This window comes from Trichosurus vulpecula, chromosome 4 (genome assembly GCF_011100635.1).
Source record: "Trichosurus vulpecula isolate mTriVul1 chromosome 4, mTriVul1.pri, whole genome shotgun sequence".
Classification (NCBI taxonomy): domain Eukaryota; kingdom Metazoa; phylum Chordata; class Mammalia; order Diprotodontia; family Phalangeridae; genus Trichosurus; species Trichosurus vulpecula.
Window position 1 is genome coordinate 200862784 of NC_050576.1, and position 19998 is coordinate 200882781.

The window sequence follows — 19998 nt, forward strand, 5'->3', positions numbered from 1 at the left end:
GTTACCTTTGCTGCCATTCTGTAAAAAACACAATTAAAGACCTCACTGAAGTGGTGTAAAAGTCAGATCTGAGGGAAAATTGAAGCCTGAATTCAAACCCATGGTGTATTACTTAAAAAAAAAAAAAAAAAGTAGGACTTCCAGGGGTGGAGCCAAGATGGCAGCTGGAAAGCAGGGACTTGTGTGAGCTCCCCACCACATCCCTCCAAAAACCTATAAAAATGGCTCTGAACAAATTCTAGAACTGCAGAACCCACAAAATAGCAGAGGGAAGCAGGGATCCAGCCCAGGACAGCCTGGATGGTCGCTGGATGAGGTCTATCGCTCATGGAATGGAGGGGAGCAGAGCTCAGTGTGGGAGGCAGCAGGACCAGCCAGACCAGGAGCCGGGCAGGACAGGCCCTAGCACCCTGAATCAGTGAGCTGTGGCAGTTACCAGACTTCTCAACCCACAAACACCAAAGACAACAGAGAAGGTTAGTAGGAAAAGCTGTGGGGAACAGAGTTCGGGGTTTGGCCACCGCCCCAGGGGCAGCGGGGGAGGTGCAGCTACAGAACTACAGCTGCAGTTACTTCTGGCCCCAGGCCCATGTGGTGGGAGGAATTAAGTGGCGGATCAAAGGAGGTGTGCAGAGCCTGCCAAAGATTTGCATCAGGTCCCGGTTGGTGGTTCTTGAGGAAGGAGGAGTGCTGGGGTGGCAGAGTTGGCTGTATAGAAATAGCTCTGAAATCAACGGCGCATCCCCTCAAGCTTGGAACAAAGTAGTCCTTGCTCTACAAGCAGTCATACCCTGATGAAAAACTCAAGGGTCAAGTAAGTTGGCTGGAAACATGGCCAGGCAGCGAAAATGCACCCAGATTCAGTCTCAGACTTTGGAATCTTTGGTGACAAAGAAGAACAAAACATACGCCCCGAAGAAGTCAACAAAGTCCAAGAGCCTACACCAAAAGCCTCCAAGAAAAACATGAACTAGTCTCAGGCCATGGAAGAGCTCAAAAAGGATTTGGAAAAGCAAGTTAGAGAAGTAGAGGAAAAATTGGGAAGAGAAATGAGAACGATGCAAGAAAACCGTGAAAAACAAGTCAATGACTTGCTAAAGGAGACCCAAAAAAATACTGAAGAAAACACCACTTTAAAAAATACACTAACTCAAATGGCAAAAGAGCTCCAAAAAGCCAATGAGGAGAAGAATGCCTTGAAAGGCAGAATTAGCCAAATGGAAAAGGAGGTCCAAAAGACCACTGAAGAAAATACTACTTTAAAAATTAGATTGGAGCAAGTGGAAGCTAGTAACTTGATGATGAATCAAGATATTATAAAACAGAACCAAAGGAATGAAAAAAATGGAAGACAATGTCAAATATCTCATTGGAAAAACCACTGACCTAGAAAATAGATCCAGGAGAGAGAATTTAAAAGTTATTGGACTACCTTCTGAAAGCCATGATCAGAAAAAGAGCCTAGATATCATCTTTCAAGAAATTATCAAGGAGAATTGCCCTGATATTATAGGGCCAGAGGGTAAAATAGAAATTGAAAGAATCCACAGATTGCCTCCTCAAACAGATCCCAAAAAGAAAACTCCTAGGAACATTGTCGTCAAATTCCAGAGCTCTCAGGTCAAGGAGAAAATACTGCAAGCAACCAGAAAGAAACAATTTGAATATTGTGGAAAAAGAATCAGGATAACACAGGATCTGGCAGCTTCCACATTAAGGGACCGAAGGGCTTGGAATACGATATTCCGGAGGTCAATGGAGCTAGGATTAAAACCAAGAATCACCTACCCAGCAAAACTGAGTATCATGCTCCAAGGTAAAATACAGACTTTCAATAAAATAGAGGACTTTCAAGCTTTCTCAGTGAAAAGACCAGAGCTGAATAGAAAATTTGACTTTCAAACACAACAATCAAGAGAAGCATGAAAAGGTAAACAAGAAAGAGAAATCATAAGGGACTCACTAAAGTTGAACTGTTTTGTTTACATTCCTACATAGAAAGATGATGTGTATGATTCATGAGACCTCAATATCATAGTAGCTTAAAGGAATATGCATATATATGTGTAACATATATATACATATGTGTGTGTCTATGTATGTGTATATGTAAGTATATATATATAAATATATATGTGTGTGTATATATATATATATATACATATACACACACACATACACACAAAGGGCACAGGGTGAGTTGAATATGAAGGGATGATATCTGAAAAAATAAAATCAATTTAAGGGATAAGAGAGGAATATATTGAGAGAGGGAGAAAGGGAGAGACAGAATGGGGTAAATTATCTCGCATAAAAGTGGCAAGAAAAAGTGGTTCTGTAGGAAGGCAAGAGGGGGCAGGTGAGGGGGAATGAGTAAATCTTGCCCTCATTGGATTTGACCTGAGGAGGGAATACCATACACACTCAATTGGGTATCTTACCCCACAGGAAAGAAAGAGGAAGATAAAAAAGGGGGGATGATAGAAGGGAGGGCAGATTGGGGGAGGAGGTAATCAAAAACAAACACTTTCGAAAAGGGACAGGGTCAAGGGAGAAAATTCAATAAAGGGGGATAGGTTAGGAAGGAGCAAAACATAGTTAATCTTTCACAACGTGAGTATTGTGGAAGGGTTTTACATAATGATACGCATGTGGCCTATGCTGAATTGCTTGCCTTCTTAGGGAGGGTGGGCAGGGAGGGAAGACGGGAGAGAATTTGGAACTCAAAGTTTTAAAAACAGACGTTCAAAAACAACAACAACAAAAAAAGTTTTTTTGCATGCAACTAGGAAATAAGATACAAGGCAATGGGGCATAGAAATTTATCTTTCCCTACAAGAAAAGAAGGGAAAGGGGGATGGGAGGGGAGTGGGGTGACAGATGAGAGGGCTGACTGGGATATTAGACGTGATCATGACTGATTAGAATAAAGAGAAATTAAAATTAAAAAAATAATAATAATAAAAATACAATAAAAAGTAAATACACATATTTTTAGTGTCAGAAAATTCTATTATCCATAGCCATAGGTATTCATTTTACATTCAGTCAAATCATGTGTTACAGTAAAGACTCAAAACCTCTTCATGGTTTCTAACACATGAAGGGCGAAAATCTCAAACACATTTGGGTACAGTAATTAAATGGTGCCTCAGAAATGCTGTCCCCCCAAGTCCCCCAGTTTTGTTTTTGTTTTCCTTTGCTAGGAGTAGGGTGGGGATGGACTCCAGTTCTCAAATTGTTTTTATAATGATTAATCTAATGTTCAAGATTAGTTAATTAGCTTAACCCCATATTCTAACATCTAATCAGATCAGACCATTAAAACTGCTCTATAGACTAAAGGTGAGCAGAACTGAACTCCAAAGTCTAAAAGCAAGATTCATCTCTGTCTCTAAAGAGCACAAAGATTCACATAAGAGGAGGGGTCTGTCCCTTTTAGCTCACAGGCTTCCTCTCCATCACTTCTAATTTGAAGGCTGGTGGCTATGTTCCTGTCCTTATGACTGGCGGCAACATCCATTTAGGCAAAGGCAGAAACTATAAGTGATGACAGTGCTGCCACTGTCCTTGATTACCAAATGAGTGGCACATTAAGGACACGGTGTTAGCAAGGCACTTTTCAATGCAGAAGACACAAGGTTCTTCAGTCTAGGAAAGCAGTCTGGGATTCTGCCAAACACCTCTCTGCAGCAGAATGGTAGCCAGGCATTCACCCAGCAGAGCATCTGGCTTCTCTCTTTTCAGCAGCTTTAGACTTCTTCACCTTCTAATGCATGTCAAAGGAAGGAGTTCGGATTTTGAAATGAAGAAATAAAGGCACAGCCGAATAGAGAAAAGTGTGTCTCAATCCAGACAGCTCTGTAACTTTCAGAAATTGATGAAGGTGAAAAAAAATCTTTAGAAGCAAAAACTGCTAATAATGACAACTGTTTAGAAAACCAGATTAGTAATAGTAACAATAGCTTAGATTTATTCAGAGTGTCCTAAAAGTCTTAGTGCTGTGTAAGCTTAAAAATCTTTCTCAAGCTTTTGATAGATTAAAATTTGCAATAAGTCTTTTGGGACATCCTGTATAGCGTTTTTAAGATTTGCAAAGTGCTGTATGTAAAGCTGATCCTCACATACCCCATAAGGTACTATCAAATATTTCCATTTTAGATAAGAAAAATGAGGCCGATAAGTTAAATGATTTGCTCATGATCACGTCTAATAAGTATCTGAGGAAAATTTTGAAATTAGGTCTGAGTGTGGCATCTGAATTTTTTTTTTATTGGGCCACATAATCAGAAACCTACCTGTATGTAGGCCCCATGAATTTAATTAATTAAATTTAACTTCAGTTATAATTACTGACCAAAGTACACTACAAATGGAGGCAGCACTTATATAGTTGTAGCAGGGAACAGATGGTTAGATCCCAGTGGCTTCAGTGGGTCCGAACTATGACAATGCAACAATTTTCCATTTGTGGTTTCAGTAGAGGAAGTCTCTTTACATCAAACAGATCACAACCCATCTGCAATTCAGAAATCTGACTGTGAGACTCAGAGAAACTACATGACTTGTCCACAGTCACACAACTAGCAGAGTCCCATCCGTGGTGAGATTTCACAGAATCACAGAATTGGAGAGCTGGAAGGGAACAGCAGCCAGACCAAGTTAAATGCTGGCACAGAAAGATTTCCCACTTTAACACACCCAACCAGTGATTATCGAGCCTCTGCTTGAAGCGTCCAGGGAAGGGAAACCTCCCAGGCAGGTAGAGCAGATAGAGAACCAGCCCTGGAGTCAGGAGGACCTCACTTCAAATATGACCTCAGACACTTACTCGGATGTGTCACCCTGGGCAAGTCACTTAATTTCAATTGCCTCCGGGGGGGCCCCCCCTCACCCCACCAAAAAGCAAACCTACCATCTCTTGCCCATTCCATTTCAGGACAGTTCTAATTTTTCTTGATAACTAAAGCGATTCCCACCCAATATTTTTAGTTTCTGCGGTCTGAGGCCAAACAGAATAAATCTAATCTCTCCTCCACATGCTAGGCCTTCAAATATTTGAAGCTCTCATGTTTCTCCTGAATCTCCTCCAAGCTGAATAGCCCCAGTTCCTTCAAATAATTCCCATATGGCATGTACTTAAGACCCTTCCCCATCCTGGTTGCCCTCCTTTGGATACTCTTTTGTTTACTAATGAAGCCAGGCACCTTTGTGTGTAAAATTAATGAAAAGAATAGCATTGTTTTACATATTTTAAATATTATATAATATATAATATCATGATATATTAAATAATATAATAATATTATATCATTTAATGCATATTTTTTGCAGATTTCTTTAGTATCTGGATTAACAAAAGACATTTGGATTCCTATCTCTGTTTCTGTAATCAATATATTGCAATATTGCTTTAGTTTAAGTTTATGAAGAAAATCTGGCCTCCCACAGATATGTAGCTGGAAAAGAGAGTATTTCAATAGACAAATAATGTCTTAGTATTAATATGAAAACAATTTCAAACTCATGGATCTCCTTGAAGAGTCTCTGGAACCTCCAGGGGGTCTGCAGATCATTAGATTTTTCTGATAAATATATTAAGCAGGTTCAACAGTAGTCAAGCAGGCCTCATTTTGCCCATAAGGGCCCAGTTTGGATGCCCCCAAACTAGTTAAGCTCCGTATACCAAAAGCTGTATCTAATGAGTTTGGGAGATTAAAAATTCCCTTAGCTTCTGTTTTGAAAACAAATAATTCTGTTATCTGTTTGACATTGTGGCAGATACTGAGAAGAAAACCTAATAACTTTACTCATTTTATCATAATGCTAATAGTATCTTTTCTTCTCAGGGTTTTTCCTCCCTTACACAAACTGGGAAGAGCCAGACCCAGAGGCTTTGCCAGGCCTTGAACATCCTATTCATTCCCTGATACTTTGTCTCGGCTCATTCCCTAATGGCTAACAAATTCCCAGCCCTTATTTTCCCCAAACACTGTGTTACTGCCAAAGAGCTAAACCCTGCCTCTCCAAACCTTGTTGCCCTTTGTCGCATCCTATGAACCTACTCCCACAGATGCTCCCTATGCTAGGTTCTATGGCCCACCCCAGCCTGTAACTAATTAACTTACATTTTCTATCTTTTCTCCTAATCCTCTTTTCACTTTCTGGCCCTCTTTGAGACTCAGATGACACTGTGTCCTTGGCCATCCTTTATATTACAAGTTGTACCCTATCCAAATTTATCATCCAACCCAGAGTCTAGTGGCTTTTCTCCACTGCTTCCCAGGATCATCTCCAGCCTTTCTCAACGAGTTCAGTGCCTCGCTCATGGTCTCCCTCTCTATTCCAACTTTGTCCTCATAGTGAGGAATCCCAACCTATGCGTTCAGACTCTCTCAAATACCCTAATCTCTCAATCTCCTCAATTCCTACTACCTTCACTCAGCTACACAAAGGTGTGGTCACACCCTTATCTTGCCACTGTCCATAAGTGTTTCACTTCTAAGATTAAGAACTCTGATATCCTTTTATCATTTTATCTTTTCCTAAACTTATTTTCATTTTTACCACAGCCTCCAATCCCTCCACACCTCAGGGTTTGTCTAGGCCATCCCCCTTGCCTACCAACACTCCCAAGTCTTTTTTTACATCACTACCCTTCATGCACTTTAAAGTCCAGTCATAATGGCCTATTTTGGTGTTGTTTAGTTGTTTTTCGGTCATGTTTCACTCTTTGTGACCCCATTTGGGTCATTTTACATGAGGAAACGGAGGCAAACAGGGTTAAATTGATTGTCCAGAGTCACACAGCTAGTGTCTGAGGCTATATACGAACTCAAGGAGATGAGTCTTCCTGACTCTAGGCTGCCGGCTCTATGCACTATGGTGCCAACGAGCCAGTCAACTCGCTATTCCTCAAATATGGCGCTCCATCTTGGTCTCTGGGGCTTTGCACTGGCTCTGTCTCATGCATGGAATGCACTGTCTCCTCTTCTTGGAATTCATGTATCCCTTCAAAACTCACCTTAACTCTCAGCTCCTACCTAAAATCTTTCCCGATTCCTCCTAGTTGTTAGTGCCCTCCCTTCACAAATTATCTTGTACTCACTTTGAACACCTTCTGTATTGACTAATAAATGCTCTGTATTTATTAGTATGTGTACAAGCTGTTTTCCCTGTTAAATTATAAGTTACTTGAGGGCAAAGACTATTTCATTTTGATTTTTGGATCCCCAGTGATTAGCAGAGTGTAAGGGCTTAATAAATGCTTATTGATTGAGGAAACTAAGAGATACCAGATTCATAGACTCACCCAATACCAAGCCCAGGTCTTTTGATATCTGTGCTCAGTTCTGTTGTATGCTACTCCTCATAGTTTAGTAGCTTATAAATGCATTTGTAAAAAACACAGAAAAACCTTCACCAACGACTGTAACTTGCCAATCTGCAATCATAAATATGCTACAATTTTCCACTTAATAAACCTAATAGCAACTAATGAAGAATTGTCCTTGAGAAATGGTGTGATGGAAGTCATCAGAGAAATGAGCTACTAGAGAAGATGGTGGGTTGGCAGTGTGGCATCAGTGAGGAATGGACAGGCCTAAAACTACACCAGAGTTATTGAACACATGGTCAGCAAGAACCAGATTAAAATGTAATTGGGAAATGTTTAGCCAAATAAGTTTTTAAAAAGAAAAACAATGCAACATAGATAATGCTAATTTGTGGTTTTCTGAGTCAATGAGGTCTATAGCACAAACTGGTAAGAAAAACTCCTGCAAATAATATCATGTGTGACAAAACCAGAACTGTTTATGCTGCAATAATGTAATTTAAAACAATTCTGAAAGGCATCAGCACTCTGACAACAGTGACGACTTAGGACTTCAGAGGGTTGACAGTGAAATATCCCTCCTTTCTTCTGGTACAGAGCTCGGGAACTATGGGTACAGAATGATGCATATGATTTCAGATATGGCCAATGTATTGATGCATTTATTAAGCACTTACTATGTGCCAAGCACTATGCTAACCATTAAGGATACAAGAAAAAGCAAAAAAATTTGTGTCTGCAAGAAGCTCACACTCTAATCAAGAGAGATGATATGCAAACAACTATGTGCAAACAAATGCATACATATGATAAACTGGAGACAATCCCAGAAGAAATGCACTAGCATTCAGGATGCCTGAGAAACGTGTCTTACAGGAATTTTAGCTAAGACACAAAAGAAGCCAGGCAAGTCAATCTCTTTCCTTTAACAGATGAGGAAACCGAGGCTTGGAGAGAAGCTACTCACCCACAGAAGGCACAGAATAGAGAGATAACAGGGTATAGGGAGTGGTTAGAATGCTGACCCTGGAGTCGGACTGAGATTGAATCCTGCTTCAGATACTAGCTGTGTGACCCTGGATAAGTCACTTAACACTGCTAAGTCTCAGTTTCCTTAATGAGAAAAATAACAGTACATATCTCAGAGGTTTGAGAGGCTCAAATGAGACAATATATGTCAAAGCACTTTGAAAATCTCAAGTACTATATGCTATCTATTGTCATCTAAAATTGATTATTAGTTATTATTTAGTTCACATGTATATTCCAGGTCACAAAAAGCTGGGGAAGTAGGTACTGAAGTGAACTGATTTTTCCCAAAGTCACAAAGCTCAATGGGGCAGCTAGGTGGTGCAGATGTTAGAGCACTGGGATTGGAGTCAGGGAGACTCATCTTGCTGAGTTCAAATCAGACCTTAGACACTCAATAGCTGAGAGACCTCGGGCAAGTCACTTAACCCTGTTTGCCTCAGTTTCCTCATCTGTAAAATGAGTTGGAGAAGGAAATGGCAAATCACTCCAGTATCTTTTCCAAGAAAACCCCAAATGAGGTCACAAAGAGTCAGACAGCGCATACACACAAGCACATACACACAGCTAGAGGCAAAGACAGAACTAAAACCTACATTTCCTGACTTCTTCCAGGCTAATGCTTTCCATTACACACAACGCTGCTTTTCTATAGAGGACACAAAGGAAGCACCCATCCAGTTTTGTTGCTCCACCAAAGCTGTCTCAGGGTTCACCTGCACTTCCTCACCTGCTCCCATAGAGCCCATTCATTATCAGTCAGAGAGATGCACACAATGAGTGAGTTCACCTGCCTCCTACACAGCGGAGGCAGAGACACTAGAGACAGATTATGGCCACTTTCTCACCCTAGGCTCTCCCAGTCATCAAAGCATGCTAGAAGACTCCAGGCCTGCCAAGTAGCTGAGTCACTATGAGGTCAGCAAGCAAAGGAAGCTAAAGGTCACTGGACTGAGAAATAGGATCGTGGGTACAAAGACTGGGACAAGGATCTGCTGTGTTGTCTGCGCAGCATCCCCTCTTAGGCACAGGACTGCTGTTAATAAGAAAACTACCTTGGTGGTATTGATGGAGCAGAGAGCCAAGGACTCAGTCTGGCTTGATCATTCCTACATACAGGAATTCCCTCTTCCCCACATCCTCTCTCTCAACGAATTATTAATAATATTAGCCACATTTTTAAAGCTAAGGTTTGCAAAGTGAGTTTCACGCATTATCTCTCCATCTTCACAACGACTCCAAGAGGTAGGTGCTATCACTGTCCCTGCTTTAGAGATGAAGAAACAGAGGTTCAGCCTTATTTATGGTCACAGAGCCAAGATTTGAACTGGAACCCACTCCCACTGCAATGATTTCTCCCAAAGTTGGGGTTGGCTGTTACTAAAACAAACAAAGAAACAAAAAAACCAGAAAGAATTAGAATTAATTCATATTGAGATTTGTGAAGAAACCAGGAAGGTCATCAACGTTTAGAGGCATTCGTAGGTTTTCCTCATTTCGTGGCTAGAGGCAGGTGGTGGCACGGCAGATAGCGTCAGGCCTGGAGTCAAGAAGACTTGAGTTCAAATTTGGTCTCACACTTCATTACTGCAGTCTCCCTCAACTGCCTCATCTATGAAACAGGATAGCATATACCTCCCAGGGTTATTGTGAGGGTCAAATGAGATAATATTTGTAAAGTGCTTAGCACAGGGCCTAGAACATGGTAGATATTTAATAAATGTGTGTTCCTTCCTGCCTTGAAGGGAACAAACAGGGAAGTGGATGAATTAAGTGCGTATTAAATACTCTTCCTCCCACCCAATACCCGGAGTAGGATCACATGTTCTAAGCCCTGAGCTGGAACCATCTCCACAGTCCCATTCCCAATCTCAGCCCCTTCTCTGCCTATCTTACTCAAATGCCCAACAAACTTATTCTTGGGATACATACCCAGAAGCTGAAAAATATGACACAGGAGGCTCCATCTTGGATTTTTGCCACCATATCCTGGGAATCCCAAAGTGTCCTCCGGTATGGTGTAAAGTTTCCCCTCCATTCTAGCAAATTTCCACAAACAAAGGTACTAGGTGGGGTTTTCCCTTCCTGCTCCACATTACTAGTTATTACTCAAAGCCCCCAGTCTCCAGTTTGAGAATAAGGGATGAGAGATAGCTAGGTGGCACAGTAGATAAGCCACTGGCCCTGGAATCAGGAGGACCTGAGTTCAAATTTGGCTTTAGACACTTACTAGCGGTGTGACCCCAGGCAAGTCACTTAACCCTTTAACGCTGTCTGCCTCCAGGAGAGAGAGAGATTAAGAGAGAGAGAGAAAGAAAATGAGAATAAGAGATGAAAGCAAGGACACAGTAGTAGCTTATAGACAAAAGGTTCTTCTCAGTGGTAATACATTCAGTTGGGATAGAGGGAGATGGAACAGTTATAGGGCAAACACATGTCCTATTCTTTGAGGATTTAGTAGACTATAGGAAACTGAGGAGAAATATCCCAAGACTCTGGAGTTATACAAGGGCGACTGGGCAAAGGGTCCTATGAGGTAGAGAGTTTTGTTTTATGACCTTCTCTCCATAGATTTCCCCTGCATCACCCCTTTATATGTCTGGATCTTACTCGTAAATCCCAAAGGGCCAGAACATCCATTTCCCAAGGTAGGCTATAAGATGGAGATAAAAAGGATATTTCATCTTTTCCTATCATGGGGAATGAGGGAATCCCTCTCATCCCCCACTCCACAATGCAGAAGGAGACATAGCACATTCTCCGCATGCTAGTCATATGTCTAGGCATGCAAGTTCATAACGTTGGGGTTTCCCAGCAGGGCTAGGGCTTCCTCTTTTTGAGCCTCGGTTCCTTCACAAATGTTAAATAGTAATGTGCATCAGTTCATACAGGTCTTTCCACATCCCTTTGAAACTGACTTTTCCTTAATTTCTTACAGAACAACAATATCCCATTACATTCCAATGTCTATCATAATTTGTTCAGTTGTTCCCCAATTGATGGGTAACTCCTTTTGTTTCCATTTCTTGTCATCACAAAAAAAGCTGCTATAAATATATGTGCACATATAGGACCTTTTTCCTTTTCTTTGATTTCTCTGAGGCACAGGCAGGGGTGTGCAGATGCTGGCCTGCAACTGCTCACAAGGGCCCATTGTTAGATTTCCAGTGCGAGCACTTACATCTCTGAAATCAGCAAATGCTGCAAATCAGGCTTTGGTTTGTTTTGTTGATTGTTTTACACTTTAAAAAGTGATGGAGAATATGTGAATAAGTCAGATGAAATTTAAAAATACATGGCAGGCATATGTTTCTTTTTTTTTTTTTCAGGAGGGTAGGCCGTTAAGCATTTACAAGAATACTCCCTAGAATATAGACCTGGGATTGGTATTACTGAGTCAAAGGGCATGCACAGTTCAGTAACTTTTGTGCTTTCTAATTGCTTTCTAGAATGGTTAGACCAATGGCTCTCAGCACCACCAATGAGGGTTGGGGGGAGGGAGACTAGAGCTAGCTCTTCAAGCTTCTGGACAGCATTCAAAATGCCAATAGAAGAATTCCCATGGCATTCCTTCAGTGCAAGGCAGCTGGTATGGGGGAAGTACAGGTAGAGCTGTCCAGGAAATTCATGCTCACTCCAGATCTTGAGATATATAAAATTCAGCTGTCATGATTGCTTCTGGAGGCAGCCAAGATACAGTGGGAAGATCACATAATTTGGAGTCAGGAGATCTGGGTTGGAATCCTGGCTGTCCCACTTACTGGCTACATGACCTTGGGACACTCAAACTATATTTACTTTTCAGCCTCAAATTTCCCATCTGTAAAATGGGGAAAATAATGCTTGCTATCTACCTCAGAATTGTTGTGAGAGGACAAATATAAAAAAAATAGTGTAAAGCGCTTTATAAGCCCTAAAGTGCTATAGAAATGTAAATTATTACTACCACCCTGAACTTTGGTGACACCCTTCTCAGCTCCTCCCACCTTGGTGGCTTCTGCCACCACTGCTAATTGTGCCCTTTCTCAAATTTCTCCAATCTTGCATCACAAACACACCTCCCTTCACCCCTTCATCCATGTGACCTACACCCAATCCTTTCTAGACACTGGGACAGCAACCCTAAATATCTCCAGGGTTTGGCAGTAGGTATCAGCGGAAGTTGGAATGGATATGGAATCAACACATGAGAATTCTCCTTCCCCAGACATTGGATCTGTTCTTTTCAATCTCATTCTTCTGTTGGTTTAACATCTATCTCTCTGTCCCAGGGAAACAGATTTCTGCAGAGGTGGCCACCTGATCCTGGTCCTCTGGTTGGGTGGTGGATCTAGAGGTGGGCAAATCAAGCCTCAGATTTGTCGTCTGTGGAATGGGGAAAATAATGTTTGCTATCTACCTCCTCTCTCAGCCTCGGTTTCTTCATCTGTAAAATGAGGGGCTTTAACTCGATGGCCTCTAAGGTCCCCTCCAGTTCTAAATCTGGGATACTATGAATTTGGAAAAAGAACAGCTGCCTCTTTAAGATGAGCTCTTTCTGAGAGACCAAGGGATTATATCCTATGAACAGCTTACAGGAGGAGGGGTAGGAGAACATACAAATAAATATAGGTCAAACTCTGTTACAGTGAGCTCAAGGGCGCAGTCTCAATTCTCTGGTCACAACAGAGGCCTCTTGGAAGTGAACAGATTTGAATAAGGAGGCCATTAACCATTATCCAGAGCTTCTGAATCTTTTGGGGCTCAGAGTTTGCCATTACATTGGTTATCGGTCACAATGAGATCAAACCTGCAGGAATCTTATGGAGGGTAGATGTCCAATGGTTCCATTTCTCTTCAGCTCAAACCACTCCCCTTTCTTCCCGTATCCTTCTCTCCTCAATCCCACAACATGGGATAAGTTGCTACATCTGGGAGAACAGAAACCTCAGAGCTATTTGGGGACGCCTTCTGAATCCTGAAACTTGGAGATGAAGCATTACCTCTATGCTCAGGGTCAATATTTAACAAAATCTGGCCTCTCCTCTATTTCCTAAGAGCCTACTGCTTGTCTGGTGGAAATTAGGCTTAGATGAATTTCTTACACCATATTACACAATAAATTCAAAATAGATATGTGACTGAATATTAAAGATCATATCATTAAAATTAGCAGAGAAATAGACCATGTATTTTTCATAGCTATGGATGCAGAGGGGAAGAATTTTTACTCAAACAAGGGATGGTAGCAGTTATATAAGGTAAAATGGACAATTTTGATTAAATAAAATGGAAATGCTTTTGCACAAGCAAAACTAACATCTAGGATAAGAGGAGGAAGAGATCAACTGGGAAAAATATTTCTATCAAACAACTGTGATAAGGGTTTCACATCCATTTTATATAATACACAGAAGTCCAAAAGCCATTTGCTAAAAGATAAGCGGTCAAATGATATGAACAAATTTCAAAATAATTACAACCTACTAACAGTCATACGAAAAAACTCCAAATCACACATAAGAGTTGTATGACAACAGTGACGACAACTCAGATGTTTAACCCCATACCCAGAGAACTGGCAAAGATGACAAAAGCTGGGAATAGTCAATGGAAAGGCAAGCCTATCGTTGCACTGTGGGCAGAGTCATGAATTGGCACAAACACTCCAGAAAATGATTTGATATTGTATTATGCAAATAAAGTGACTCAATGTCCATACCCTTTCACCAGAAATTCCACTGCTGGGAATCTATCCCCTATAGAAGAACTGACTGGGGGAGCTAAATAAATTGTGGTTCATGAACATAACATTATTATAACTATGTTGTAAGAAACATGATGAATATCGACAAGTTTGGAAAGACTTACACAAACTGATGCAAAGTGAAATAAGCAGTCAAGAAAACAACTTACAAAGAACCACCACCACAAAACAAATGAAACTGAATGTTGCAAAATTATAAAGAAGAAATGTGAAGACATCTCCCTCTCTTCCTTTGCAACACATGGCACGTCATTTTTTTCTATGTTGCTCAGATTTGTTGAATCCCCCCTCCCCTCCTTTTTCCTCTTAAAGAAAAGTTTTTGTTATAAAAGACTGTTCTCTAGGAGAGGGAGAAGAGAGATATACAGAGGAAAGTAGGCAATGTAAAAACAAAAGATAACAAGAAAATCTATGGTTTTTTTTTTTAAGAGAAGCCTACTGCTCAGCTCAGTCACCCTGGGCCCTTGACTTAAGAATACACTCAGAAAATCCTAAATCAGGGATTCTTAACCTTTTTTTATGTTATGGATTCCTTTGGCAATCTGATGAAGACTATGGACCCCTTCTCAGAATCATGTTTTTAAAAGAAGAAAATAAAATAGGTAGGATTGCAAAGGATACTAGTTATATTGAAATAGTTACATATGTGTATATACATATTTACACACATGTACATGTACACACATACATACACATGTTTACATTTATACACCTACATACACATATAAACTTCATGAACCCCTGGTTAAAAACCCCTACCATAAGTGTTATATAAACATCCTGCTCACATGTATATTCTTTAACAACCCTTTTAGCGTCCTAAACTGAGTAAGATGACACTTTTTTAGGTAAGAGAACCAGAATTTCTTGGCTCTCTTCATAGTTTCAAGGTCTAACACTTGAAGGAAAAGAAAAAAAGAGTTTAGAAAGTAATGTGAGTCGCCCACAAAGGCCCATAAAGACAGTCCTAAAGGGATGGCCTCAGGCACTTCTGAAAATAAGCACAATTAGATTCTTCTTTAGGCACTATCTGGGGCCTTTTCTACCCCATAGATTCTACCCAACTAAACTGTTTCCTTATCACTCTTGTTCTGTCTTCTTTGTTGGACCTGATGATAGGCCTTCACCCCATGCTCACGGAAGGGGAAACTCAAGCAAAAATTGAAAAAGCCACACAGTACACACCTCTACGTAGGGAACCCAAAACAGACCTTGGCAAACTAAGTCTAGGATCTGTTTTGCCTTCACTGTCCTCATGACAGCACAACAGCGGTAATGCCCATCCCAATATCCTTACCAGTTCATCAATCCCTGAGAAGGTGTGGTTGGCATTATCCAAGGAATAGATCAATTGGTATACCCCATCATTGGTCTCGCTGTTTCCATAGAAACCAACTCCCACTGCGGCGCTATGGATTAGAACAACAAAAAAAAGTTAGAGGTAATAGGACTGAGAGGGGAGAGAAGAGAACCTGATTGTGGTGTTCGCTAAAGAGCCTAGCCCCTCTACTAGGTCCCCAAAATGGTGAAGGTTTTGACCAGGTTTGAATGGCTAGCCAGGAGAAGGGAAGCACAAACGTATGTGCCAGCAATTATTTCTCACCCCAGTAAACTTTCTATATTAGACATTTTCATTTCCTTCTTTTGCATAGGTCTTTTAAAATAAACAGGAGTTCACTAGGGATTTCTCTAAGCAGACACACTAATTTCTTTTCATGCCTCCCTCATCGGGATTATCCTAATTAGAATATTTTATCTTTTAAGATTCCCATACCTCCCATCTCGTATTTGGATACATTTCAGAGCTGAAAGAGACTTTAAAGGTTGACTCCCAATGCATAAACCCTCCACCCAACATCCCTGGAAGGACAGCCAGCCATTGCTTGAACACCCTGAGCGATGAAGAATTTGCCCTTTCATAAGCCAGCACCATTGTTGGACAAGTTCTGGTAGAACGGTCTTCCCCACACTGGGCTGAAGCATACTTCAAGCTTCCATTCACTGTTTCCAGTTCTGCCCTCTGGGTCCAAGTAGAATTAAGTCTAATCTCTCTTTCAGGCGGCAGCCTTCAAATATCTGAAAACAGATTTCACATCCTCTCTAAACCTTATGGAATTGTGGGACAAATCACTCTCCCTCTCCGGCTCTGTTTCCTAATATGTAAAATGCTAAGACTGGACTATAATTATCTCAAAGGTCCCTTCAAGTCGTGGAGTTGGGAGTGAAACCCAGGTCATGTGACTCCTAGTCCAACATCCTTTTGGCTATGCCAAGTCACTTTCTTGAGACTTGCACTAAAGGGCAACTAGATGGCACAGTTAATAAGAGTGTTGGACTTGGAATCAGAAAGACCCGAGTTCAAATCTCACTTCAAGACACTTGCTATATGTAACCCTGATCAAGTCACTTAATTTTTATTTTATCTCAGTTTCCTCATTTGTAAAATGAGGATAATCACAGCACCTACCTCCCAGAGGTGTTGTGAGGCTCAAATGAGATATTGTTTGTACCTCCCAGGGATGTTGTAGGGAGGGTTACTGCATTGGGAACCAACCTTTAAAGTCTGGTTCAGCTCTGAAATGTATCAAAATTTTGATCAGTAGGAAATATGGGATGGAAGGTATGGGAATCTTAAAAGGTGAAACGGTGACATTCTAATCGAGGATAGTCCCAATGAGGGAGGCATGAAAAGAAATTAGTGCGGCTGCTTAGGGAAATCCCTAATGAAAGCTTATTTATTTTAAAAGGCCTATGCAAAAGAAGGAAATGAAAACGTCTATGTGTTTGAGATAATATTTGGAAAACTTAATGCATAATATTGAAGCGGTTATGGGTGCTAGGTCCCTGAGAATGCCAAGGCAGAGTTGCCTGGAATGAATTCACACACTCAAACCTTCTCTTGGTCAAGTGGTGAACTGAGAAACTGGGAGGCTTCCAGAAACATGATCTTAGGGCTGGGGCCCGAGCACCCCATCATTATCAGTGCTGGTTACTATTATTATTGTTAGAGGATAACATTTACTGATATTAATGTTTAAGGGCAGCAGATGTTCTTAAAAGGAATTAAAAATTATGAAAGGTGATCCCATTCCCTATTATTTGTAAACGTGAGGTACCACATTAACCCTTTGGAAAAAACCTCTGTAGAAGCTAACTGACCCACAAAGAAAAACTCACAGAAGGCATAGGTGCAGAGGAGCTTCTTACTCCAATAGTGAAAAGGACTGGAAAGGCAGGGTATTCAGCATTAAAATCTCAAATTTCTGCCCTTTCATCCAAAGCATCTTGAAAGAACTAATGCATTAAAAGGTATTGATCCACTCTGAAGACGGAATTGATTCTGGGCTACAATCCCGCTTTGTCCTGATCCTGCTGTCCAAGAACAGCATTCAGAAGAAAGAAAAGGGAATGTATAGGGGCAGAGATCAGAAAAGCACCTAACTCTGGGATAGCTGCCCAGTGCATAATAAGTTGAGCATAGTGGCGGACTGATTATTTAGGGAGCCTTTGCTGGTGGTTTTTGCTTATGGGTGACAAAACCCAAGCCAGCTGTGGAATGACCCATCTTTCTTGATTAAAGAAAGCCAATCTTCACTCTACTCCCAGCTGACTTTCTGGACTTTGTCCTTTATTGAATTTCTCAATTTTAACACTACTCCTCAGCTGCAGTCTCACCCTGAAACTTCCCTCCTCACCCTGGAACATTCACCTGCTCCACTTGTGGCTTTTTCAACCCACAACATTCCTCTGCTGGGTCAGCCCCATTCTTCCTTCTCCTATTGGTGAGCTCCTCTTAGGGCCTTCAGTTTTGGAAGGGGTCCAGGCTGGCCAACCTTCATTCCTTCCCCTCCCCCCTGCTTTCTGGACACCAAGCTTGGGGCTTCTTTCCCTCTCCCCACCCACTTTTCAGCTCCCTTTTGTGGGCTACCTTCTTCCATTAGAACATAAGCTCCTCGAGGACAGGGGCTAGCTTGTACCTGGCACGAGGTATGCATTTAATAAATGTTTGTTGCCTGATTACTAAAGTCAGCTTCTTCTTGTTGTCACTGTTGTTCAGGTGTGTGTCACTCTTTGTGACCCAATTTGGGGTTTTCTTGGCAGAGATATTAGAGTGGTTTGCCATTTCCTTCTCTAGCTCACCTGACAGATAAAGAAAGTGAGGCAAACAAGATTAAGTGACTTGCCCAGGGTCACCAGCTAGTAAGTGTCCAAGACCAGATTCAAACTCACAAAAATGAATCTTCCTAACTCCAGGCCCAGTACTCCATCCACTCTGCCACCAATGGCACATGGTAAGCACTTAATAAATGTTTGTTGTGTGATTTCTAAAGTCATCTAATCAATCTATGTAATCCATTTGCTCAGGATTTTAATCATCTGATAGTAAAGAAGTTGCAGTTTTGTTTTTTAAGGAAAAATGTTTCTGTGTTCATATTAAACTAGGCCGGTCATGAAGCAGCTAGGTGGCAGGAAGTCTCTTCTTCCTGAGTTCAAATCTGGCCTTGGACATTTACTAGCCATGTGACCTTGGGGAAGTCACTTAACTCTGCTTCAGTTTCCTCATTTGTAAAAAGAGCTGGAGAAAGAAATGGCAAACCATTCCAGTATATTTGTTAAGAAAACCCTAAATGGGGTCACGAAGAGTCGGACGCAACTGAACAACAACTAAACAACAATAAACCCAGTCATGAGGGGATCCTGGCAGGAGGACTGGGTGGGGAGGGCATCTAACACAGGATCAGGCTCCTCCTGGTCATGACTGCACGATTCAGATGGCTCCAAACCAAAAACCAAATTTAACAGAAGAGCCCTGTCCAAGGCCATGCCACCGCCACACCACAAGACGACCTGTGGGCCGTCAGGGGCCTCTCCCCTTCTGGGCCAGGAAACTCACCAGCAGATGAGTCCAGCTACCACAGAGGTCCAGGTGATGCAGGAGGATCTGGGCTGCTTGGACTGTACCTCCTCATCTTGGTTACAGCAGCATAAACAAATCAGGTAGACGGTGATGAAGATCAAGTTGAGGCCCAAGCAGATGCCGGCCACAAGCCCCAGTAACAGCAGGGACTGAAAGAGAGTCACAACAATGACACATGTTGTAGAGCAGGGAATCAAGGCTTTGCCCCACAGGTAGGCAGGTGATGTGGGCATTGCTATGTTCATTTTACAGGAGAAAACAAGGCTCAGAGAAGATTCTGGGTGGGGTGAAGAATCTGGGTGGGGGTCCATGAGCTTATTAACAACTATTTCAATTCAAGTGATTTCCTTTGTAATTACACATATTTTGTATTTGCATTGATTAGTTTGCTTGTACATGGTTGTTTACGTGTTGTCTCCTCCATTAGACTGTGAGCTCCTTGAAAGCAAGGACCATCTAATGCCTTTCTTTGTAGCTCCAACTGCTTAGCACTACTAATTGGCACATAGTAGGCCCTTAATAAATGCTTAATGACTGACTGAGAAGCAGTCCATAGGTTTCACCAGACTGCCAGAGGGATCCACAACAAAAAATGTTAAGAACCCCCGGAGCATGGTGACAGAAAGTCAGTCAATGTGCTAGGTGCTAATGTTACAAAGAAAGGCAAAGACAGTCCTTGCCCTTGTCCCAACGTTTGTACCTTAAGAATCAAATTCTTTAATAGGACATTAGTTTTGTTTAACACCACTGTATACCAAACATTGCATTAACACTGTATACTAAATTTTTAAGGAGAATTTAAGGAATGAAGAAAATAAAGCACGGTTTAAGGGAAGAATCTGTAGGTAATAAGGCAGGTGTGGGTCTTTTTACAAAAGACAGTTAAAGTATATTGACACCCTCAAAGAGCTCCTTCTAATGGGAGAGACAACATGCAAATAACTAGGCACTTACAAGATACATACATAG

The 19998-nt window shown here is 41.4% G+C and overlaps 1 protein-coding gene across 1 annotated transcript in view; it reads right to left on the reverse strand.

Annotated features, from left to right (window-relative positions):
* The window catches only part of TTYH2 (tweety family member 2), an 87214-nt gene that overhangs the window by 49406 nt on the left and 17810 nt on the right, over positions 1-19998 (reverse strand). The window contains exons 2-3 of the mRNA XM_036758039.1: positions 19006-19178; positions 15409-15520 (exon numbers count right to left, since the gene is read on the reverse strand). Coding sequence (XP_036613934.1) covers positions 15409-15520; positions 19006-19178 — 285 coding nt within the window. The remainder of the gene's footprint in view (positions 1-15408; positions 15521-19005; positions 19179-19998) is intronic.